Source organism: Nomascus leucogenys, chromosome 17 (assembly GCF_006542625.1).
Source record: "Nomascus leucogenys isolate Asia chromosome 17, Asia_NLE_v1, whole genome shotgun sequence".
NCBI classification, from domain to species: Eukaryota; Metazoa; Chordata; class Mammalia; order Primates; family Hylobatidae; genus Nomascus; species Nomascus leucogenys.
The window spans coordinates 40277922-40298806 of record NC_044397.1 but is presented as its reverse complement, the minus strand read 5'-3'; the positions used below and the strand labels follow the sequence as shown (position 1 = coordinate 40298806).

At 51.6% G+C, this 20885-nt stretch overlaps 2 protein-coding genes across 3 annotated transcripts in view; one reads left to right on the top strand and one right to left on the bottom strand.

Annotated features, from left to right (window-relative positions):
- The window catches only part of BAZ1B (bromodomain adjacent to zinc finger domain 1B), an 83529-nt gene extending 71034 nt beyond the window's left edge, over nt 1–12495 (top strand). The window contains exons 14-20 of one of the 2 annotated variants that reach the window (XM_003276597.4): nt 1892–2039; nt 3190–3337; nt 5494–5609; nt 8760–8905; nt 10089–10192; nt 10364–10736; nt 11215–12495. In XM_003276597.4, coding sequence (XP_003276645.1) covers nt 1892–2039; nt 3190–3337; nt 5494–5609; nt 8760–8905; nt 10089–10192; nt 10364–10721 — 1020 coding nt within the window. In that variant the 3' untranslated portion in view covers nt 10722–10736; nt 11215–12495. Of the gene's footprint in view, nt 1–1891; nt 2040–3189; nt 3338–5493; nt 5610–8759; nt 8906–10088; nt 10193–10363 lie in introns of both variants that reach the window. The other variant, XM_030796298.1, reaches the window with a different exon arrangement.
- A 3955-nt stretch (nt 12496–16450) lies between these two features.
- On the bottom strand, nt 16451–18802 carry FZD9 (frizzled class receptor 9). The gene has a single exon (XM_003276598.3). The coding sequence runs from the start codon at nt 18564–18566 to the stop codon at nt 16791–16793; it is 1776 nt and encodes a 591-aa protein (XP_003276646.1). The 5' UTR covers nt 18567–18802; the 3' UTR covers nt 16451–16790.
- Between the last annotated feature and the right edge of the window lie 2083 nt (nt 18803–20885).

The window sequence follows — 20885 nt, the reverse complement described above, 5'->3', positions numbered from 1 at the left end:
CAGATGCTCCTGAATTTAGGATGGGGCTATGTCCCAATAAACCCATTGTTTGACTTACAGTATTTATAATTTATGATGGTTTTATCTGGGTGTAACCCTATCATAAGTTGAGGAGCCTGCTGAATGTGTATCACTTTTTTTTTTTTTTTTTTTTTTTTTTTTGAGATGAACGCTCTGTCACACAGGCTGGAGTGCAGTGGTGCAATCTCGGCTCACTGCAACCTCCGCCTCCTGGGTTCAAGCGATTCTTCTGCCTCAGTCTCCCGAGTAGCTAGGACTACAGGCACACCCCACCACACCTGCCTAATTTTTGTATTTTTAGTAGAGACCAAGTTTCACCATATTGGCCAGGCTGGTCTCAAACTTCTGACCTTGTGATCCACCTGCCTCAGCCTCCCAAAGTGCTGGGATTACAGGCGTGAGCCACCACGCCCAGCTGAAAGTGTATCACTTTTGCACCATTGTGAAGTCATAGGTCTGACCCATCGTAAGATGGGGTGATTCTGAATAACCAAATACAGAAGCAACCCAGGTATCTGTCAGCTGATGAATGGATAAACAGAATGTGGAATGTCTATTCAATGAGATATTGTTCAGCAATAAAACTGATGGAAGTACTGTTACATGCTTTGTGAATGAACCTAGAAACATGCTCAGTGAAAGAAGCCAGTTACAAGGGCTACCTATTGTATGATACTATTTAAAATCTGTTTTTTAAAAAAAGAGGTTAAATAAGCCTATTCCCGAAAACACCTTCAAATTTAAAAAAAGTTTTAATGAGGTCAGATGAGCTATTGGATGCTCAGATTTTATAATTCATAGGAAATAGTAAAAAGCAGGACTGCCCATGACTGTTTTCTTCCATACTGTGTGCACTACATGTGAGTGTCCGCTAGAGGACAGCAAAGCCCATTTGTAGTCATTCCCTGCCAGTTCTCAAGCACTTTTAAAGAACCGAACCTAAAATTCTTACATTGATATTCCATTGAAAAGATTCAGGTTATCCTCTCAAGAAAAGAATCTGCAGTAGTGTCTGTCAGCTCTGTTTATCAGGGGAGAAGACAGCAAGGCAGCTGTGATTGTGGACCTCAATTTACTGAGGAACTCTGCAAAAGTAAGGAAGGAGATTGCTGTTTTTCAAAGTAGATGAAATACCTACAACAGAGGTTGGAGTAAGGAATGAATTAGTTTCCAGTTGAACTTTAGCAGCTTCTTAAATGTAGATTTTTGTGTGTGTGTTTGTATTACTTATCCTTGTTATTCATTAATTTATACACACAAGGCTCCCTGTGATTCTCTATTTCTATAGGAAAGAAAAAAAGCAGTCCTGTTCCCCTCATCCCTCACCCCAGCCTGTGTAGTACCCCACTTTGGAACAGAATCAACTATCTTTGTTCCTTGGCACCTGTATTTTAAAGCCCATGGCCTTCCAGGATAACTGGCTGTTTTCATTTAGGAGATTCATTACTTCACAAGAACTTCTTTGCTTCGGGCAGGGCATTGAAATCCAGCTGTGGTATTGGATTGGTGGTGTTGCGGTAGGTTATTGATTATCTTTTAAATCAGAGTTTTATTAGCTGTCTAAAATTGTTGCATTATAGCATTTACAGCATACAGGTGATCCTATTTTTAAATTATACTGAGTTGTTAGGTGGATTTCCCTAGAAGATGCTTGTCCCCAGTCATCCACCCACTCCACTGCATCTCTGTGTGACCTTTGGCAAGTTTTTTTTCACCCTTTGGAGCCTTTTATAAGAATAAATGGTTTAGATTAGTGAAGTTCCAGGAGGCAAGTGTGCTCAGAATTCTCTCATACTGTCCCCTGTTGCTAGTTCTCTCTGAGTGTCTTTGGTCAGTGTAGTAATGCTGGCCTGGTTTGGTCTCTGTTTAGGTTGCATCTGCACTGGAGAAATGGAAGACAGCAATCCGGGAAGCTCAGACTTTCTCCAGGATGCACGTGCTGCTTGGGATGCTTGATGCCTGTATCAAGTGGGATATGTCCGCAGAAAATGCTAGGTGCAAAGTTTGTCGAAAGAAAGGTATATTTAAATCAAATTTGCTTATGTGGGTATATTAGGGAGTAGGATTTCTATCCCCAAGATCTTCATTTCTACCAAAAAGAATTTTGTGTACACAGAATATAAGTGTGGTGGTATAGATTTTACTCTCCTGGAGGTCTGTAACATGCCAGTCTTTGAAATGTCATGCCAGGGAATCAGAGCAGGCCCTTTGTTCCTCAGTTTAGAGCATAACATAAAAGCAGTTGATCTCTTCAATCTTCTGATTTTCTACAGAAGACAAAATTAGTTAATCCTTTTAACTGTTTTAGTTTAGTTTTAAATCCTTTGATTGGCTCAGAACTTTAGTCATCTGTGAAGTAAGATATGTGCTTTCAGCAGGAGGCAGTCCGGGTACAGTGGGTGGCATGCAGTCTCATATGTGCAAAAGGAACTTCATGGTTAGAAGCCCCTTAGTGATTGGCTTTTCAGTGGCTAGGGTTATTTTCTGAGTTAGGTTAGAGATGAAAAGATCTACGTAAAATCATTCAGTTGCTGTAAAGCGTTCAATTGCTCTAGAATGAAGGTTGGAAGGAGAGATGACCATGTTAAGTTGACTCAGCACAACACTTTTTCAAATGTAAAAAACCACATGGTTTAAGGGAACCCATCAGGGGCCGGGCGTGGTGGCTCACGCCTGTAATCCCAGCACTGTGGGAGGCTGAAGCAGGAGAATCACTTGAACCCAGGAGGCGGAGGTTGCAGTGAGCCGAGATTGCGCCACTGCACTCCAGCCTGGGTGACAGAGCAAGACTCTGTCTCCAAAAAAAAAGAGAGAGAGAACCCATCAGGCATAAGTTGAGAAACGTTTGGGGAGGTCAAAAAAGCAGCAAAATTTCCTGCTCTCACTTGGGTTTTTTGTGCCTCTTAGTAATTGTTAACTGTTCTGTCTTAGCCATGGGTAGGTTTTGGGATATGAATTAGGAGACCTGATTTCCTAAATTATCTGTAGTCTAAGTTATGCTACATTTCTTTTTAGAAAATGCCTGCATTTACAAAGCAACAACTGGGTAGCATTCTATGGAACATGTCTCCTCGTGTGCCGTGAATTGTAGGGTGATTGCCTCTTCCTTACAGCTCATTGACTGCTACTGTGCTCCCAACAATGCTATTCACGTTTATTTCTTTGCAGGTGAGGATGACAAATTGATCTTGTGTGATGAGTGTAATAAAGCCTTTCACCTGTTTTGTCTGAGGCCGGCCCTCTATGAAGTACCAGATGGTGAGTGGCAGTGCCCAGCTTGCCAGCCCGCTACTGCCAGGCGCAACTCCCGTGGCAGGTGAGAATCTTTTCTTTTAAAAATAATTGAATGAATAAATATGAATAGCTGTTATAATTAAGCTTGAGTTATTCAAACAGAATGAGTCTAAGGAGCTTTAAGTTCATCTTTTGGGTACAGAGCCTGATCATTTACAGTACTTCAATAGGAGCTCAAAGGACTCTGAGCTAATTTTAGCTGAATGTTGACATTTCTAGTTTTCACTGCCAGCCACATTCTCTGTCTTCTTGATCATGCCTTCTTCTCAAGTAATGAAATCTCTCTCTCTGCCTTTAGCCTCCTGTTGCCCACTTCCTGTGTCTTCATGATTACTTCTGCTATCACCCACTGCTAAAAATCTCACACTCATTACCTTCCTTACCCATACATATTATTTTCTTCCCTATCATGAGTAGAACTTGGGTGTCAACTTGGAAATGAACATCTCTCCCTGATCCTACAAACCCATTAATTTGCCATGATATCAATCCAATGCCCAGATGTTTTATGATCCAGTTTCTTGCTCTCCATTCTCCATGGCCTCTGCTGTCATTTGTCCCTTCTACATCTGTCACCTGGGCTCCTTTGGTGGCTTCTCAACTCCTCTTTCTTGTATCACGTCTTCTCCCGTCTTATCCACACAACTATTGCAATACCAGAATGCTGTGCACAAGGCAAAGATCTGCTCACATTCCTGATCACAAACTTCTAGTCTTCCCATTGCCTCTAGAATAAAGTCCCAATTCCTGGCCTCACTTCTGAGACTCTTACACAATACCAGCTTGGGTTTTTATTAGCTTTAGATCCCATATTTGTGTGCTTGTTATAGACTGTTTATTGTTCATCCTTGCCTCTTGTGCCTTTCTCCCAGCTGGGAACATTCTCTGCCCAGAATTCCCAGTGGGTAAACTGCCCATGGCTTTGCTAAAATTTCACTGCTCTTTTGAAAAGTGCTTGCATCCTTAGGCTTCATGGTTTCTCCTCTGTGTTCCAGCTGAACCTCCATTCTCTGAAGTAGTATTTTGGTGCATGGATCTTGTCTCTGGTTTTATACATGTCTGTCTCCCATGAGATTATGAATGCCCTGAGAGTAGAGGCGGTGCTTTGTTTTTTACTGGAATCTCAATAAGGCCAAATACAGGGCCTTGTAAAGAGGAGACACCTCGTATTTGCCAAGATAATACTGTTTTCCACATTGAAATTTGGGGTTGTAAAATGTGCAGCTTATAGGTACTGTGGCTTGGGCTTCTTTTTTGAGACGGAGTTTAGCTCTTGTTGCCCAGGCTGGAGTGCGATGGCGCGATCTTGGCTCATTGCAACCTCCGCCTCCCAGGTTCAAGCGATTCTGCGGCCTCAGCCTCCCGAGTAGCTAGGACTACAGGCATGCGCCACCACACCCAGCTCATTTTGTATTTTTATTAGAGATGGGGTTTCTCCATGTTGGTCAGGCTAGTCTCGAACTCCCGACCTTAGGTGATCCGCCTGCCTCAGCCTCCCAAAGTGTCAGGATTACAGGCGTGAGCCACGGTGCCTGGCCTGGGCTTCCTTCTAAGGGGCAGAGCTGTTTGATCCTGACCCCACCTTAACAGTATTAGCAGGTTCTTTCGCACTCCATCCCAGCTGCACTTAGAGATGAGACATGTTGCTCTGAAATGGTGGGGCTTTGGACCAGCTGTTCCGAGCTGGGATTACCACTGCTTTGATGTTATGGTCATCTGCAAGCTGTGTCAGCTCCTGGAAGGGGGCCATCAAGGTGAAGTCACACCTGTCTGGGCTCTGTTTATTCTTTCAGTCTACCTCAGAGGTGGGGACAGCTTTTAGTACCTGATGTATTACATTATCTGGCTCTTTTTGTGAGACAACAGAAACAGTGTTTTGTATTGCTTTGTGTGGAGAAGGGTAGGATTGCATTTTGGTCTTGATTTCTGTTGCCATTGGTATCTTGTCCAAACTGTCTGTGGCCTGGCAGAAGGAGGCATGAGGCATGCTGTTGAAACTTGGTTTTTCATTTTGGTGAAAAACTCCTGGCTTACATTCAGGTTCCCTCCCTGTATTATCATATGTCATACATATGTAGTCTGTGAAGAGAAGTTTCCTGATCCCTGTGGGATTTGAGCCCTTCTTAGGACCACTTTGGGCTACAACTGTGTTCCCTACATTATTTTTTCTACCCACAGGAACTATACTGAAGAGTCTGCTTCTGAAGACAGTGAAGATGATGAGAGTGATGAAGAGGAAGAGGAGGAAGAAGAGGAGGAGGAGGAAGAAGATTATGAGGTGGCTGGTTTGCGCTGTAAGTATTTTGTCTGCCTTTGTAGTTGATTTCACAGTCTTCTAAGCTTGGAACACTTGGAAAGACTGGCTTGGCAGTAGGTAGTGTGGCCGGCTTGCTCTCTTCCTTTTCTCTCATGTTGTGACTGTGGCGTAACTTAGCTGCCATGGGTTTAAATGGGTTTCCAAGATGGCGTTTAACTTCCTGCCTGGTAGGAGGGAAGGTGGCTTGATCTCAGTAACATCAACCCACTTGCTCTAAGATTTAGTAGAATTCATGGTCCCAAGTATATTTATACCAAGGCTGCTGATTCTCAGCTCCTCGGCCTATGGGGACAATGGGGAAGGAAGATCTCGGCCCATGGCCATCTCTTAACTGTTCTTTTGGCTGTTGTTTTATCGCTGCTTTCAGCAAGTGACTTTTTCTGTCTGGTTACAGTGATTTTCTCCTCCCCTGCAGTGTGCAGGGTTATAGCTTTGCTGGTTTGAAAACAGATGATTGATTATTTGAAGGCTTAGGTGGAAGGATGTTAGGAAGGTTCAGATCTGTTCTCACTAAATGCCAGTAGGAAAAAAGGCATCATCTTTTGTGTTCACTGCATTGACTCTCATTCTCTCATGTTCATTGCTCATGACTGTTGGAGAGTCTGGTGTTTGTGGCTAATGTCCTCCAGTCTAGCCTTTCTTTTAGCAGCCTCCCTCTTTCCAAAATACACTTTTTTTTTTTTTTTTTTTTTTTTTTTTTGAGATGGTCTCACTGTTGCCTGGGCTGGAGTGCAGTGGTATGACCTCAGATTACCTCAGTCTCTGCCTCAGCCTCCCGAGTATACAGGCACCTGCCACCACACCTGGTTAATTTTTGTATTTTTAGTAGAGATGGAGTTTCACCACGTTGGCCAGGCTGGTCTCGAACTCCTGAGCTCAAGTGATCTGCCTGCCTCGGCCTCCCAATGTGCTGGGATTACAGGCATGAGCCACTATGCCCGGCCAATACACTTTTCTTTACAGGTTTGTAGAAAACAGACCACAGCAAAATTCTAATGAGCTTTTGAAGCAGTGGTACAGTTCCCAAGATCATAGCAGCTCTGAATGGTCATACTTGGTATAAGGAGTGAGAGAGAGGATGCCTGGCATGACCAGTCTCTTACTGTAGTGAGACTGCCAAAACCTAATGACTTTGGGCTTGCACGTCTTCTCCTATCCTCCCACTTTCCGCCCCCCCCATACTCCAGAGGTGTGATGTGGGACACCTTAAGCTCTCACGTTCATATGGGCTCTTTTTGTTTGTTCACTACGCCTGATTTTTCAGGTAATCCTAGGGTAAGTGAACAGATGGCCCATCAGTCCTGCATTCAGGGTTATCCTCTTCTGTTGGTCAGTCAGTGACTTGGGCACACCTTTGTTTGGGAACAGATTTTTTTTTTTTTTTGGGATGGGGATCTTGCTCTGTCGCCCAGGCTAGGGTGCACTGGTATGATCACTGCTCACTGTATCCTTGATCTCTCAAGCTCAAGCACTCCTCCTTACCTCATCCTCCTGAGTAGCTGGGACTACAGGCACGTGCCACCATGCCCGGCTTTTTTGTAGAGACAGGGTCTTGCCATGTTTCCCAGGCTGGTCTTGAACTCTTGGGTTCAAGTGATCCTCCTGCCTTGGCCTCGCAAAGTGCTGGGATTACAAGTGTGAGCCACTGCGCCTGATCTCTCTGAGAGCAGATCCTGAATATGGTAGTATACTGATTCTGTTTATTTTTAAGCTAGTGATTGTTTTCCACTTCTGCGTTGTAGCTCTCTTTCCAAGGAATTGTTTTTCTAAGTTTCCACGGCCTCGACTTGCCAAAAGGATCTGGGAAGTATTTGGTACTTCAGAGCTTTTTGTCAACTCTATCTTTCAGACCACCAAAGATGTGGTTCCCCAGTGCAGCTCAAGGTTCTAGCACCTAAGCATCAGCTTCTTACCCTTTCTTACTAGCCTGGGCTTGAGCTAGAGACCCTAAAGTAGCTAAGAAGGGGTTATCGTGATCCAGAAATAGAATGGAAAGTAGTATTTCTCAATTCTTCGTGTCACTGCCTTCCTAGACCTCTGTGTCCAGTGTCATCTCCCCACTCCCCAAGGGAAGGTGGTGGAGAGCCTGGAGCTAATCCTCATGGCGTTGTTTCCCAGGGCTCACTGAGGAATGCCAGTTGGCTTGATGCTGAGCACCTATTGTAAACCTGAGACACAAGTAGTCTCAGTGCCTTTGTGTGTGTGTGTGTGTGTTTTTTTTTTTGGGGGGGGCGGGGTGAGATGGAGTTACATCCTTGTTGCCCAGGCTGGAGTGCAGTGGCGTGATCTCGGCTCACTGCAACCTCCGCCTCCCGGGTTCCAGCGATTTTCCTGCCTCAGCCTCCTGAGTAGCTGGGACTACAGGCATGCACCACCATGCCTGGCTAATTTTTGTATTTTTAGTAGAGACGGGGTTTCACCATGTTGGTTAGGCTGGTCTTGAACTCCCGACCTCAGGTGATCTACCCGCCTCAGCCTCCTAAAGTGGTGGGATTACAGGTATGAGCCACCACGCCTGGCCTATACTCTATTCTGTCATTGGGGATCCTGGGCAGGGCTCTTATGGAGGGACTAGCCCTAAATTGTATTTAATGAGGCAGCCTTGTGGCCCTTCATGGAAGTACCAGCTTTTCTCTGAAAAGATTCTGATGGTAAGTGTAGAATAACTCTGGGAATTACAACACAGGGTTTGTTTTACAACCCAGTTCCATCTTACATGTAAATACATCCATGCGCTCAGGCTGAGCTTGGGCTGTGGGAAATCCAGGCTGACCTGTTAGCAGATGGCTTCTCCTGAGTGAGAGTTTACAGTTGACTCCTGTAGGGGCCTCATGGCTGGGAGTAACTGCAGGACGGGGCAGGACAGAAGTACTGAAGGACCTGGCCCTCTGAAGGGCTTTGGCAGTGGGTGAAAGGCACCCATTCTTCATCTGCTGCCACTGCCTTTTAGTGTCCTGTTAGGTAAGGCAAGATAAAATAAAATAGCAAGAGCACCTTAAAACGAAAGGAGGCCACTGCTTTCCTTGTCCAGGAAAAGGATTCTCCCTGCATCCCTTTCCCCCATTTCGAAGATGCTCCTCCCTTCACCTTCTGTTGTTCTGTGCTGAATCCATAGTTTTTGTTTCAGTGAGACCTCGAAAGACCATCCGGGGCAAGCACAGCGTCATCCCCCCTGCAGCAAGGTCAGGCCGGCGCCCGGGTAAGAAGCCACACTCTACCAGGAGATCTCAGCCCAAGGCACCACCTGTGGATGATGCTGAGGTGGATGAGCTGGTGAGAATTATTTATCATCCCTTCTCTAACCTTTCTGTTTCTTATTCCCAATCCCAGCAATTAGGAATTCATCAGGCAACAGGTGGGAGGGGAGCCTCCCCCCTCCTCCGTCTTCCCAAACTTGGGAGGCTGGGGAGGCAGATGGGTGAGCCTGTAGGCAGACAGAAGCAGCAGGGCCTCCAGGAACAGCTATGTCCGGCATTCCCCTCCTGTAGCCTGCAAACTAGTTAGCGGGCAGCCTGCAACTTATTAAGGATTTAAAAATAGTATCCATGTGTCTCCAGTGGGCTCAGAGGGGCTGGGTCTTCATTGTGGGAATGTCAGCAATGTTGGAGCCTCACTTACTGTTGAGTCGACAGTTGTTATGGGAGGGACATTACCCTCCCCTCTGCCCCTTAACCAATGTAATTTTAGTAGTTTTTAGATCTCACTTGAGCTTTAAAGAACAAAAAAGAAACTCTTGAAAAGGTGCTTGTTTTGACAGATCAAATTGGAGTTAGGGGCTTAAGGCAGGCCATTCGGGAGATCATAGGGCATTAGAAGATGCTCGGTTTGCCCAGCCTTCACCCCTTGGGCTCTGTGGCCTCTGCTGTGAGTCACAGCTTTGTTATGGCTACCTGGAATGGAGGCCCCGCCCCTTTTCTCTTTGGCCACTTAGCCTTCACATGTCTACGGTGGAAGAGCCCAGGAAGGGAATTGGACCTCTTGCTTTTCTTCCCAGAGGCACCCCACCCCCACAGAATTGGCTGCTGGTGGCCCAGATAGCCTGTTTGGCTTTCTGCAGTGGCTTGTTGATGCCCTTCCATGGTGTCTCTGTAACCCCAGGTCCACCTGTTCTCTGAGAGCTGGTGTCCTGTTGACAGTAGCCCCCTTCAGCTGACCTCCAGCAGGACTGCTGGTAAAGGCAGCCCCCGCTGCCTGCTCTTTGCTGCTTTGATTGCCATGGCCCCAGGGGGAGGCGAGCGGCCCACTGAGGGAGGCGAGCGAGTGGACTACTGGGAAGATGCCTGCCACCTGGGCCGAGGGTGCTCCCTGACTTGAATGTCAGAAGGTTTCAGCACCTCTGCGCCAAGGAAATAGTTGAACTCTCTTCCTTTTTTGAGCAGATACACTTATTTTCTGCCCTGTCCACTCTTCCTCCTGTCTTGAATCTATAACAACATTGTTGTTTCTTTGCTGCCAGGTGCTTCAGACCAAGCGGAGCTCCCGGAGGCAAAGCCTGGAGCTGCAGAAGTGTGAAGAGATCCTCCACAAGATCGTGAAGTACCGCTTCAGCTGGCCCTTCAGGTGAGCGCTGTGTTCTCAGGTGCAGGGGAGAGGAGTGGCCTGGCTGTTTCTAAAAGGTTCCAGAGCCCCTGAGGGGCTCTCAGCCAAGCCCTTGCTTTTCAGGACGTGTCTCAGTGGCAGGGGCACTGCCGTCAAGGCTGTGCAGATTCTCCATTTGGTTCTTCTCCACAGGGAGCCTGTGACCAGAGATGAGGCCGAGGACTACTATGATGTGATCACGCACCCCATGGACTTTCAGACAGTGCAGAACAAATGTTCCTGTGGGAGCTACCGCTCTGTGCAGGAGTTTCTTACTGACATGAAGCAAGTGTTTACCAATGCTGAGGTTTACAACTGCCGTGGCAGCCATGTGCTAAGCTGCATGGCGAAGACAGAACAGTGTCTAGTGGCTCTGTTGCATAAACACCTTCCTGGCCACCCATATGTCCGCAGGAAGCGCAAGAAGTTTCCTGATAGGCTTGCTGAAGATGAAGGGGACAGTGAGCCAGAGCCCGTTGGACAGTCCAGGGGACGAAGACAGAAGAAGTAGAGAGGCAGGGCCGTGGTAAGGGAGCTGAGGTGGGGGGACAGCTAGGGAGGGTGGGAGGGAGGCGAGCGAGGAAGACCGAGAACCTGGAAGAGATCGCAGGGAGTCCAGAAACGCCTGTCATCCCAAGCTTATGCTGTTTTTCTAAAAGCTCTTTATAGGGCTTGATATTGGGTTTGTCCAGAAATATTAAGGGATGAAGAGGGCCATAACCCTCCCTTCTGAGAGTTTCCAGGAGGAGTCTGAGGGTCTAGCTTTTCTGGTGAACCCAGTTCCTGTTCCTGCCTTCTTTCCTAAGGGCCCGCTTGCTCTGGCTTCCACCACAGTGCCAAGCCCCTCTGGTCTCCAGGGGAGGGATTGCTGTGTTACATAGCAGGGTCAGGTGTAATCAGGCCAACAGGGGAGATGGTGGCGATTTTTCTTTTTTAATCTGTATTTATATACGGTCTTGTTTCTTTAAGCCTATACTCTGTCTCTTCCCCCATCTTCCTCTCAGGTGACAGTATCAGTGAGTGCCATACAGTATTCTGTATTCACCAGCATCATGAAACAGTTATGGTCTTTTGAGTTGATCTTGGCAGAGTAAAGGGACGTGTCCTGGAGCCATTCCTGAATCTCTTTCCCCTTCTTTGTGACAGCTCCCCCCACCCCCAAAAAAATAAAAAACCACAAAAAACAAAAAAACTAAGGCACTTCACTTAGAGACTGGAGTCCTGCTTATAATCATGCATATAACCTTTACTTTGATGGATCTGGCCAGAGGGGTGTTGGAGCCCAGCCCACCCACATACCAGTCAAGCTCTTAGGGGAGCAGAAGAAAAGCAGGAAGAATTTAAATGTTTAATTTTTTTTTAAATTGACTTTTCTAGTTATTAAAAGTTGCTTGTTTCAGCAGTGATATTGTATAAAGAACATCTTGTAAGATACTCCTGACATCTCGCTTTGGCACATGTACAGTACAGTTTCTATGATAATGTGTTTGCTCTAACTTCCCTGGCTTCTCCCTCAGCCCATCCACTCTCCTGCAGAGCAGTTGGGTTGGAGGCTCATTGAGGCAAGCAGCAACATTGGGGCGGGGGCGGGGGGCGGTGCTGCGTCCGCTGCCTCCCATGCCCGTTCTGACCTCAGACTTGGAACTCCTCAAGAACCTGAAGATTCCAGTGGTCAGTGTCAGTGGGGGGTGGGAGGAGAGAGCGGCAGAGAAGCTCTGAGAGCCCCTTCCCACAACAAATCTAGCTCTAGTTGTTATATTTAGGCAAAACTTTGTAGTCTTCTTTCCCTTTTATGATGGATTTTGATAAAAGTACAAAACAGGGTTTTTCTTTTTTATCACCTTTGAATTTGGAAATTTTGAGCACCCAAGCTCTTCTGTACCTATTTAAATTAAAGTCCACCAAGGGGACTGCAGCTCCCAGAACATGAGAATCAAGCCTCTTAATACTAAACTGCGGAGTGTGGCCCCTGCTTCCCCCGTCCTCCCACCCAAGGACGACGAGGATTGCTCCAGGGCTGCTGGGTAGTTTACCGTCCCTTCTATAGGCATGGAGTTGGCACTGACATCACAGCTTCATAACCCCACCACCGCCAGCTTCCCCTGCCTCCTACATCCAGTCTGTTCTTGTTCATAGTGAGAATCCTTTGTTCCCACTTCAGTGACACCTGAATTGTTTGTTGTTGTTTTTTTTATTGTCTTCAAGGAGGAAGGGCCCCATTAAAGGGTGAACTTGTAATAAATTGGAATTTCAAATAAACCTCATGTACTTGTGTTTATAAAGAAGAAACCATTCTGGTGGCTGTTTCTTTGTGCTCTTTCTTGGTGGGTGGGGGGTGGGTAGTGCTGTCTTGAGTGCTGCTTTCCCACTGACCCTTGGAGCTGGGTCCTCTGAAGGCTTGGCCTCCAGAGTCAGAGGGCCTCTCAGTGTTCTTAACCACAGAAAGAAGTACTCCCTCCAAGCCTCTCCTGGCCCTGTATCCGTCTAAAACCCCGAAAAACTTCATCTGAAACTAGGAATTACGGTGAAAATAGGTTTTTAAGCCTTCAGTATGGGGAAACTTCTGCCAGTTTAAAACCTTTCTCAGGGAAAAAAAAATTTTTTCGGGGGCGGTCAGGCTGTAATGCAGTGGCATGGTCTCAGCTCACTGCAACCTCCATCTCCTGGGTTCAAGCAATTCTCCTGCCTCAGCCTCCCAAGTGATTGGGGTTATAGGGACACGCCACCAAAGTCCGACTGGCTGATGTGCGTAGGGTGCTGCTAGGCAGCCGCCCGCCAATGGAATACAGAGATTTTGCTGAGCCACTGCTGTGGGCCCGATTACTGAGAAATTAAACTGCCAATTCCTGATCAGCTGAATGAGGTGAAGCTGGTGTAATGGGAAGAGCCTTTGAGGCCTGAGCCTTGGGCGTAGGTTCCGCTGCTGAGCAGCTTTGTGGCCTTGGTAAGCACGGGCGAGCCAGGGCCTACGCAGAGCACTTAGGGAATTTTCGTCCTGCCTGGAGGAAGCGGGCTTGCCCCAACAGCAAATTGAATTTTCCTGCTCATCCGCTCCAGCCTCCAGCTCTGGAGAAGAGAACCGTGCTCCCTCTGTACATTTTCTGCATGGCGACAGTGACACTCGGGGCTCCTAGCCTTCCTCTGTGAAGTCCTGCTCCTCCAGTAATTTTCCCAGGCACACACTAGGATACTGCCTTTGGGTGGTCACTTCTGGTCATGTCCCGGTCTCAGCACACTCTTAGCCACTGCCTCACCAGGCTGTGACCTTGTGGGGCAGCCACTTCACTTTGATGACTGCAAATGGGGGCACGGGAACTCCATCTCTGAGGACGGGCCTGAGTCATGCATGACCTGGGAGTCAGCTGAGGCCTGTCCTTGTCCTGCACACTCTTCTCCTCAAATTTTGTCTCTGGGGAGGGGACATGGTCAGTAGACTTGGTTGACAGGTGGCATCTGGATTCCAACAGAGCCACTCAGGGGGCACTTCTTCCTGCTGGCCAGGGCATCTCGAGGACACTGAGGAACTCACCTCCCGTTAACTGTGCTCTCCTAACCCCAGCCCTGGGCCTCCTGGCTTTTCAACACCTGGGACTGCTGTGTCTAGGAGCTGCTTCCTTGAGCAGGCGACTTCCTGGGAGCAGGAGGATCTCGGGCTCACCACACACAAGCGCAGACCCACAGGGACAGGCTCAGCCTCCCAAGAGGCTTGTGGGCGTGTGATGCCGCATCTGAAGACCCAAATGCCGGGCACCAGGACCACTAAGGGGAAGACCCGGGCCCAGGCACGCGATGCAAATGCCAGCACATGTGGGTTTCCGAGGTATTTTTGTTTGGCCCTGGAGCGTTCTTTAATGGGCGTGGGGAGAGGTCTGGCAGTGGGAGGGAGGGATGTTTGTCTCCTCCCCACCCACTTTGCCCAGCTTCTGGGGACATAACCTTGCCAAGGCATACACCCTGCCTTTCCCCACCAGGACCTAATCGGATCCCTGGTGTGGAACGCACAAAAGCTCTGGAGGCAGACTTGGGTTCAACTCCCAGCTTGGCCTCAAACTACCTGGCTATGTGCTGCAGCGGCCAACCCATCTAAACACTTCCCTTCCGAAACGTGGGGTGAGCAGATCACATGAGAGGGCTGCGTTTCCTTTTTCCCTTTCCTCCAGGGCCTAGGACTTATTTCCATAGCATCTTCCAGGTCTGAGAAAGCTGGCAGGGCCCTGCCCTCCCTCCCAGGTCCTGGCCTCAAAGCACAGCCCCTGGGGCCTGTCTGACCCTGCTACCCCTCTCTGCGCTCCCATCCTGGCTGCCCTGAAAACCAGCACCAGGCTGGTGTCTGCTGAGCAGGACATGGTCACTGACAGCAAGGAAGAAGGGGCAGGTGGGTGCCCTTGGATGCTCATCCTCCCCCTGCCTTTCCCACACCCCGCCTGTCTTGCTCTTCCCAAGACTCTGGAATCCTCTCCATTCGCTCCAGCTGCCCCCGCCCTGGTATAGGTCCTTCCCATCTTCCTTCCACTGCCTGTGAGCCCAGCTCCCTGACGCCTCTGCCCCTCCCCCACCCAGTGTGGGCACTTTACTGCCTCTAACAAGCTCATTCTGTTTCCCACTCAAAGACCCTCGCATGGCCAGGTGCAGTGGCTCACGCCTGTAATCCCAGCACTTTGGGAAGCCAAGGCGGGTGGATCAGTTGAGGCCAGGAGTTCCAGACCAGCCTGGGTAACACGGTGAAACCCCATCTCTACAAAAATATACAAAAATGAGCCAGGCATGGTGGCGGATGCCACCCGGGCGGCTGAGGCAGGAGAATTGCTTGAACCCGGGAGGCAGAGATTGCAGTGAGCTGAGATCGTGCCACTGCACTCCAGTCTGAGCAACGGAGCGAGACTCTGCCTCAAATTAAACAAAAAACAAAAAACAAAAAAACCCATATGTGCAGCATTACAAGAAGGTAGGGTCACTTGGCTTTGTTGGTCAGAGGCACATGGGGACTTACTTAATGTGTGCTCTGCGCAAAGGGAAGGATTTAGATGGAGAGGGCGTTCCCCGTGCAATAAACGGCCTAAGAACAGGTGCGAGGGCTATAAGTTTCCCTGGGGCACCACTGCGCCTTGTGAGGAGTACCCCTTAACCCCCTCAGCCCGCCATGGTCTTGTTCCTGGGAGCATGACCCAACCTGTTTGATTCTCACTGGATTTTTCTTGTCCCTGTGGGATTGGTGGTTGGGGTAGGGCACGAGAGGCCCTGGGTTTGGGGCTCCGCCTCACCATTCATCCTCAGCACCTGAGCGTCTCCCCTCCTGGAGCCTCCTCATGGCTCTAAAGTGAGGCTGGCAGCAGGGCTGGACCGCTGGGATCTCCTGGCACTGACACCAAATGCCAGCCATGTGTAGTAGGCACCCAAGGACAGTAGTAACTAATACTCTGACCTGGCTGGAGTCACAGCAGCCAAGATGGGGCCCTGGGGTCTGACCCCAAGCCAATAGGGGTCTCCAGATGGCCACACGTGCCCAGCTACCCAGTCTGCAGAAACAGGGCAGGCCCCAGCAGCCCTGAGCTACCCCAGCACACAGATGGACGTGGGACCTTTCCCCATACCTGCCCTAGTGTGGAGCTCTGCACAGCCACCTGAACTGCTTCATTCCCACTGCTGCCATCAGCAACTCAAATCTGACAAGCTTAGGAGCTAGGGGCCCAATTCCCACTCTACTCAAGCTTCCCAGCTCCACGTGCTACCCAGAGGCCCACAGACCAGTACAGCCTCATCTTTACCGCATCTGGAGACACCAGGGAGCAGGCTGGGGCTGCCCTGGTGGGCGCCCCGAGGAGCCAGGCAGACCCACCAGCAATTTTCCAAAGCCCCAGGGAGGGGGCCCTCGTGACAATATTGACACAGGCTGACGCCTTTACTTTCCACGCCAATGAGGAGAGCAAGGTCCCAGAGAAGGAAAACTCATCCATAGCCTCAAACTGGACTCCCTGGGGCCAGAGGTGGCAGTGTCACCCTGGGGGATTCCCTGAACATCCTGCAGGCGTCCCTGTCTCCATTTGGAAGCACAGAGACGGGCAGGAGGGGAAAACACGCACACGTGGTGTCTGGGACTCCTGCAATGCACAGCTGTTCTGGGGGGACTTCCTCCTGATTGGGGGTGCCAGCACCCACCGCCAGCTCTGCTTACAAGAAAGACTCCTGCAGGGCCCTCACTCTCCTACCTTCCCCCCTTCCCAGCCAGAGAGGACTCAGCAGTGCCACGTGGGGGTTTATTCCAGTCACAGCGTCCAGAGGAACACAACAATAAATTACATCATTAAATAAACTCCGGCTGGACCCTTCTGCCCCCTCCTCTCCACATCCTCCACTAGGACCCTGTGGGGACTCGGCCTGGTCCAGCCCCCGCATTAGGGGAGACCCCCATCTCCCCTAATGAGCCTCACGGGGTCCCCGCCCTGATCCTCAGCCCCTGGTGCTCACTTGCCTGACCTTGACAGCTGGGCAGCTGCTAGTCAGCTGTCTCTAGGGGGTGCAGGGGGCAGGGCGTGGAGGGCAAGGAGGGGGCAGCAGCCACCCCGCGCCAGGCCTGTGTACGCTAGAGGTGTGTGGGGTTCTCCAGAGAGGGGTCCGTCTTAGTCATGTGCAAGACCACGGTGGGAGCCTTATAGTGGCAGTGCGTGCCACGTCCGTAGCTCCCGGGGGCCCGGCAGGCCTTGGCCCGGGCCCGGCTAGCTGCTATCTTGCGGTAGCACAGGCTCTGCCAGGTCTGGAAAGTCTTGGAGCTCCACACCCAGACGCCGCTGGTGATCCCCACCACCAGTGACATGAAAATTTTGAGCATGAAGACCGCCACGGTAGGCACCGAGCCCTCTGGCAGTGAGCAGTCCCTCCGGCCTCCGGGCCCCGCGGCCGCTGCGCATGGCTGCTCTGTGGCCCGAAGGCGCCAGAAGTCCATGTTGAGGCGTTCGTAGACGTAGCAAACGATGACGCAGGTGGCGGGCACCGTGTAGAGGATGGAGAAGACCCCGATCTTGACCATGAGCTTCTCCAGCTTCTCTGTGTTGGTGCCGCCCGTCTTCATGATCTTGCGGATGTGGAAGAGGGCCACGAAGCCGGTCAGGAGGAAACTACTGCCCAGCACCAGGTAGCCGGAGAGGGGCACCAGCACGAAGCCCGTGAGCGCCGCTGCATCCGTGCTGGCCACGTAGCAGAGCCCGGTCAGCTCATCCCCCGCTACCTTGCGCAGGGTCAGGATGACGATGGTCTTGAGCGCGGGCAGGCCCCAGGCAGCCATGTGGAAGTAGCTGCCGTGGGCCTCGATGGCCTCATGGCCCCATTTCTTCCCGGCCGCCAGGAACCAGGTGAGCGTCAGGACCACCCACCAAAGCGAGCTGGCCATGCCGAAGTAGTAGAGCAGCAGGAAGACCAGTGTGCAGCCCGTGTTCTCCAGGCCCTCCTGGATCACGTAGAGCGCGCCCGCCTCCTGGTCACAGGCCACGCTCTGCGCTCCGGCCACCGCGCGGATCAGGAAGGCCAGCGAGTAGACGTTGTAGCACATGGAGAGGAAGATGATGGGGCGCTCGGGATACTGGAAGCGGTGGGGCTCCAGCAAGAAGGTGAGCACAGTGAAGGCGGTGGAGAAGAAGCACAGCGCCGACCACACGGCCATCCAGACCAGCGCGAAGTCCTTGTCGCGCCGGGACCAGAACACCTCGACGCCGGGCCCGCAGCGCGGTGCGCACGAGCGGCTCTTCTCCACGTACTGGAACTTCTCGGGATTCTCGCAGGTGCCACTGCCGTCCGAGCCTGGGCCCAGGTCTCCGGGAGGGCGCGCGGGCCGCGGCGCCACGGGCAGCATGCCCAGGCCCTTGTGGGGCTCCGCGGGGCCGGCCGTGGCGTTCTCGGGCGCCTCCATGCACAGGGCGTGCGGGTCGTTGCGCGTGGGCAGCCGGGCGCAGTCGAGGGAGTCCGGCCAGCCAAAGTTGAACTGCTCCATGATGGGCGCGCAGCGCAGGCGCGCCTGCTCGCACATGGGCCGGCAGGCGGGAATGGGCGTCGAGACCTGGTCGGTGCACATGGGCGCGTAGAGCGAGCACAGGAAGAAGCGCAGGTGGCTGTGGCAGCCGTACTGCACCAGCGGCGCGAACTCCGCCAGCTCGGCGGCCGCCTCGCCCTGCGACGTGTGGCCCAGCAGGTTGGGCATGCGGGTCAGGTTGTAGCCGATGCCGCGGCACATGGGGATCTCCACCGCCTGGCACGGCGCAGCCCCGCGCCCGCGCTCCGGGTCGAAGCGGCCGATCTCCAGTGCCGCGCCGCCCGCCGCCAGCAGCTGCCACAGCAGCAGCGCCCCCCGCAGAGGCGCCACGGCCATCCCGGGCGGCCCGGGCCGAAGGCGGGAGCGCGGCCCCGGCTCACTCGGGCCGAGCTGTCCCGCGCCCCGGTGCCTGCCCGCCACGTCGCGGGGCGCGGGCCATCGCCGAGCCGTCCACGTGTGTCCGGTCGCCCTGGGCAGCGAGCGGGCAGCCGCCCGAGGGACAGGAGCCGCCGAGCCCGCCTAGCCGCCACCGCCGCTGCCACCGGAGCCGCCGCTGAGCCAGAGCCGGCGCAGCCTCCGGGGGCCGAGGCTACCAGCCCCCGGGGCGGGGCTCCGGGCGGACACGCCCAGGGACACGCCCCACGCTGTGCTTTAAAGGCGCCGCGTCTCCCGGCCACGCGGAGCGCAGGGTGGGGCCGGGCCTGGTGGGTGTCCGCACGCTCGCCCTCCGTTTACACTCGGTTTCTTCCCTTCCCTTGCTGCCTGGGGGAGGCTGCGGGAAGTCCCCGTACCCACACTCTCAGACTGGGTCGCCTCATTTTACTCTAGGAAGGAGACTTTTTTTTTTTTTTTGAGACGGAATTTTGCTCTTGTCGCCCAGGCTGGAGTGCAGTGGCGCGATATCGGCTCACTGCAACCTCCGCCTCCCGGGTTCCAGCGATTATCCTGCCTCAGCCTCCCGAGTAGCTGGGATTACAGGCGCCTGCCACCAAGCCACTCTAATTTTTTGTATTTTTAGTAGAGACGGGGTTTCACCATTTTGGCCAGGCTGGTCTCGAACTCCTGACCTCAGGTGATTCACCTGCCTCGGCCTCCCAAAGTGCTGGGATTAGAGGCGTGAGCTACCGCGCCCAGCTGGAAGACTTTTTATTTTTGTTTTTAATTGTTACTTCTTTTTAGAGACAGGGTCTCTCTCTGTCGCCCAGGCTGGAGTCCAGTGGAATGACCATAGCTCACTGAAGCCTCCATCTCCTGGGCTCAAGCGACCTTCCCGCCTCAGCCACCAGAGTAGCTGGGATTACAGGTGGGCACCACCACTCCCGGCTAATTTTAAAATGTTTTTGCAGAGACAGGGTCTCACTATGTTACCCAGGCTGGTCTTGAACTCCTGGGCTCAAGGGATGCTCCCACTTCTGCCTCCCAAAGTGCTGGGATTACAGGCGTGCTTCACCGTGCCCGGCTAGGGGAGACCATTTCTAAGGCTTCCCACGTGTGGAAGTCTCTGCCTTGTACTCAGTGGCAGCTCAAATGCAGCGTCTGCCTCTCCCCTGGGTGTATGTGACTTGGGGCTCCTCTCTGAGCCTCAGCTTGCTTTTCTGTAATGCAGGCAGATAATCCTACTGTTAAAATCAACAGTTCTGCCAGGCGCAGTGGCTCACACCTGTAATCCCAGCACTTTGAGAGGCCGAGGTGGGAGGATCACTTGAGCTCAGGAGTCTGAGATCAGCCTAGGCAACATAGTGAGACCTCATCTCTAATAAAGAAAAAAAAAAATTTTTTTTTTTTTTTTTTTTTTGAGATAGAGTTTCGCTGTTGTCACCCAGGCTGGAGTGCAGTGGTGTGATCTTGGCTCACTGCAACCTCCACCTCCCGGGTTCAAGCAGTTCTCCTGCCTCAGCCTTCCAAGTAGCTGGGATTACAGGCGCCCACCATCACTCCCGGGTAATTTTTGTATTTTTAGTAGAGACGGGGTTTCACCATGTTGGCCAGGCTGGTCTCGAACTCCTTACCTCAGGTGATCCACCCACGTCAGCCTCCCAAAGTGTTGGGATTACAGGCATGAGCCATGGTGCCTGGCCTGAAAAAAAAAAAAAAAAGGAAAATCAACAACACGTGTTGGGCATCCGAATCTGATCGATCACACCTCACACTTGCCCTTATTATATCTTCTCAATAATCCAAGAATGCGACATTACCCTTATTTCCCAGGTAGGGAAACTGAGGCTCAGAGGAATGACATACCCAAGGGCATAGAGCTACTAAGTGTTCCATTTGTGATTGTCTGTTCCGGACCCCATACCCATTTCACAAGGTCACCTTGCTCCTTTGGGGAGTGGCTCCATCACCCTCTCACCTCTCTCTAGGCTGCCCCCTTGAGACCCCTGGTACCCGCTTAGAAACTGCCATGGTTCCTGAGTAGCTCTGTGGGTGAAATCCAAGTGCCACCAGCAGGCCACACAAGGGGCAAGGGGCCCTGATCTTGGACTCTTTTTTTTTTTTTTTTGAGACAGAGTCTCGCTCTGTCGCCCAGGCTGGAGTGCAGTGGCACAATCTCGGCTCACTGCAAGCTCCACCTCCCGGGTTCACGCCATTCTCCTGCCTCAGCCTCTCCGAGTAGCTGGGAGTACAGGCGCCCGCCACCATGCCCAGCTAATT

What these genes read in the sequence shown, in the direction of transcription:
- FZD9 (XM_003276598.3), bottom strand. Translation starts at nt 18,566, where the DNA reads ATGGCCGTGGCGCCTCTGCGGGGGGCGCTGCTGCTGTGGCAGCTGCTG.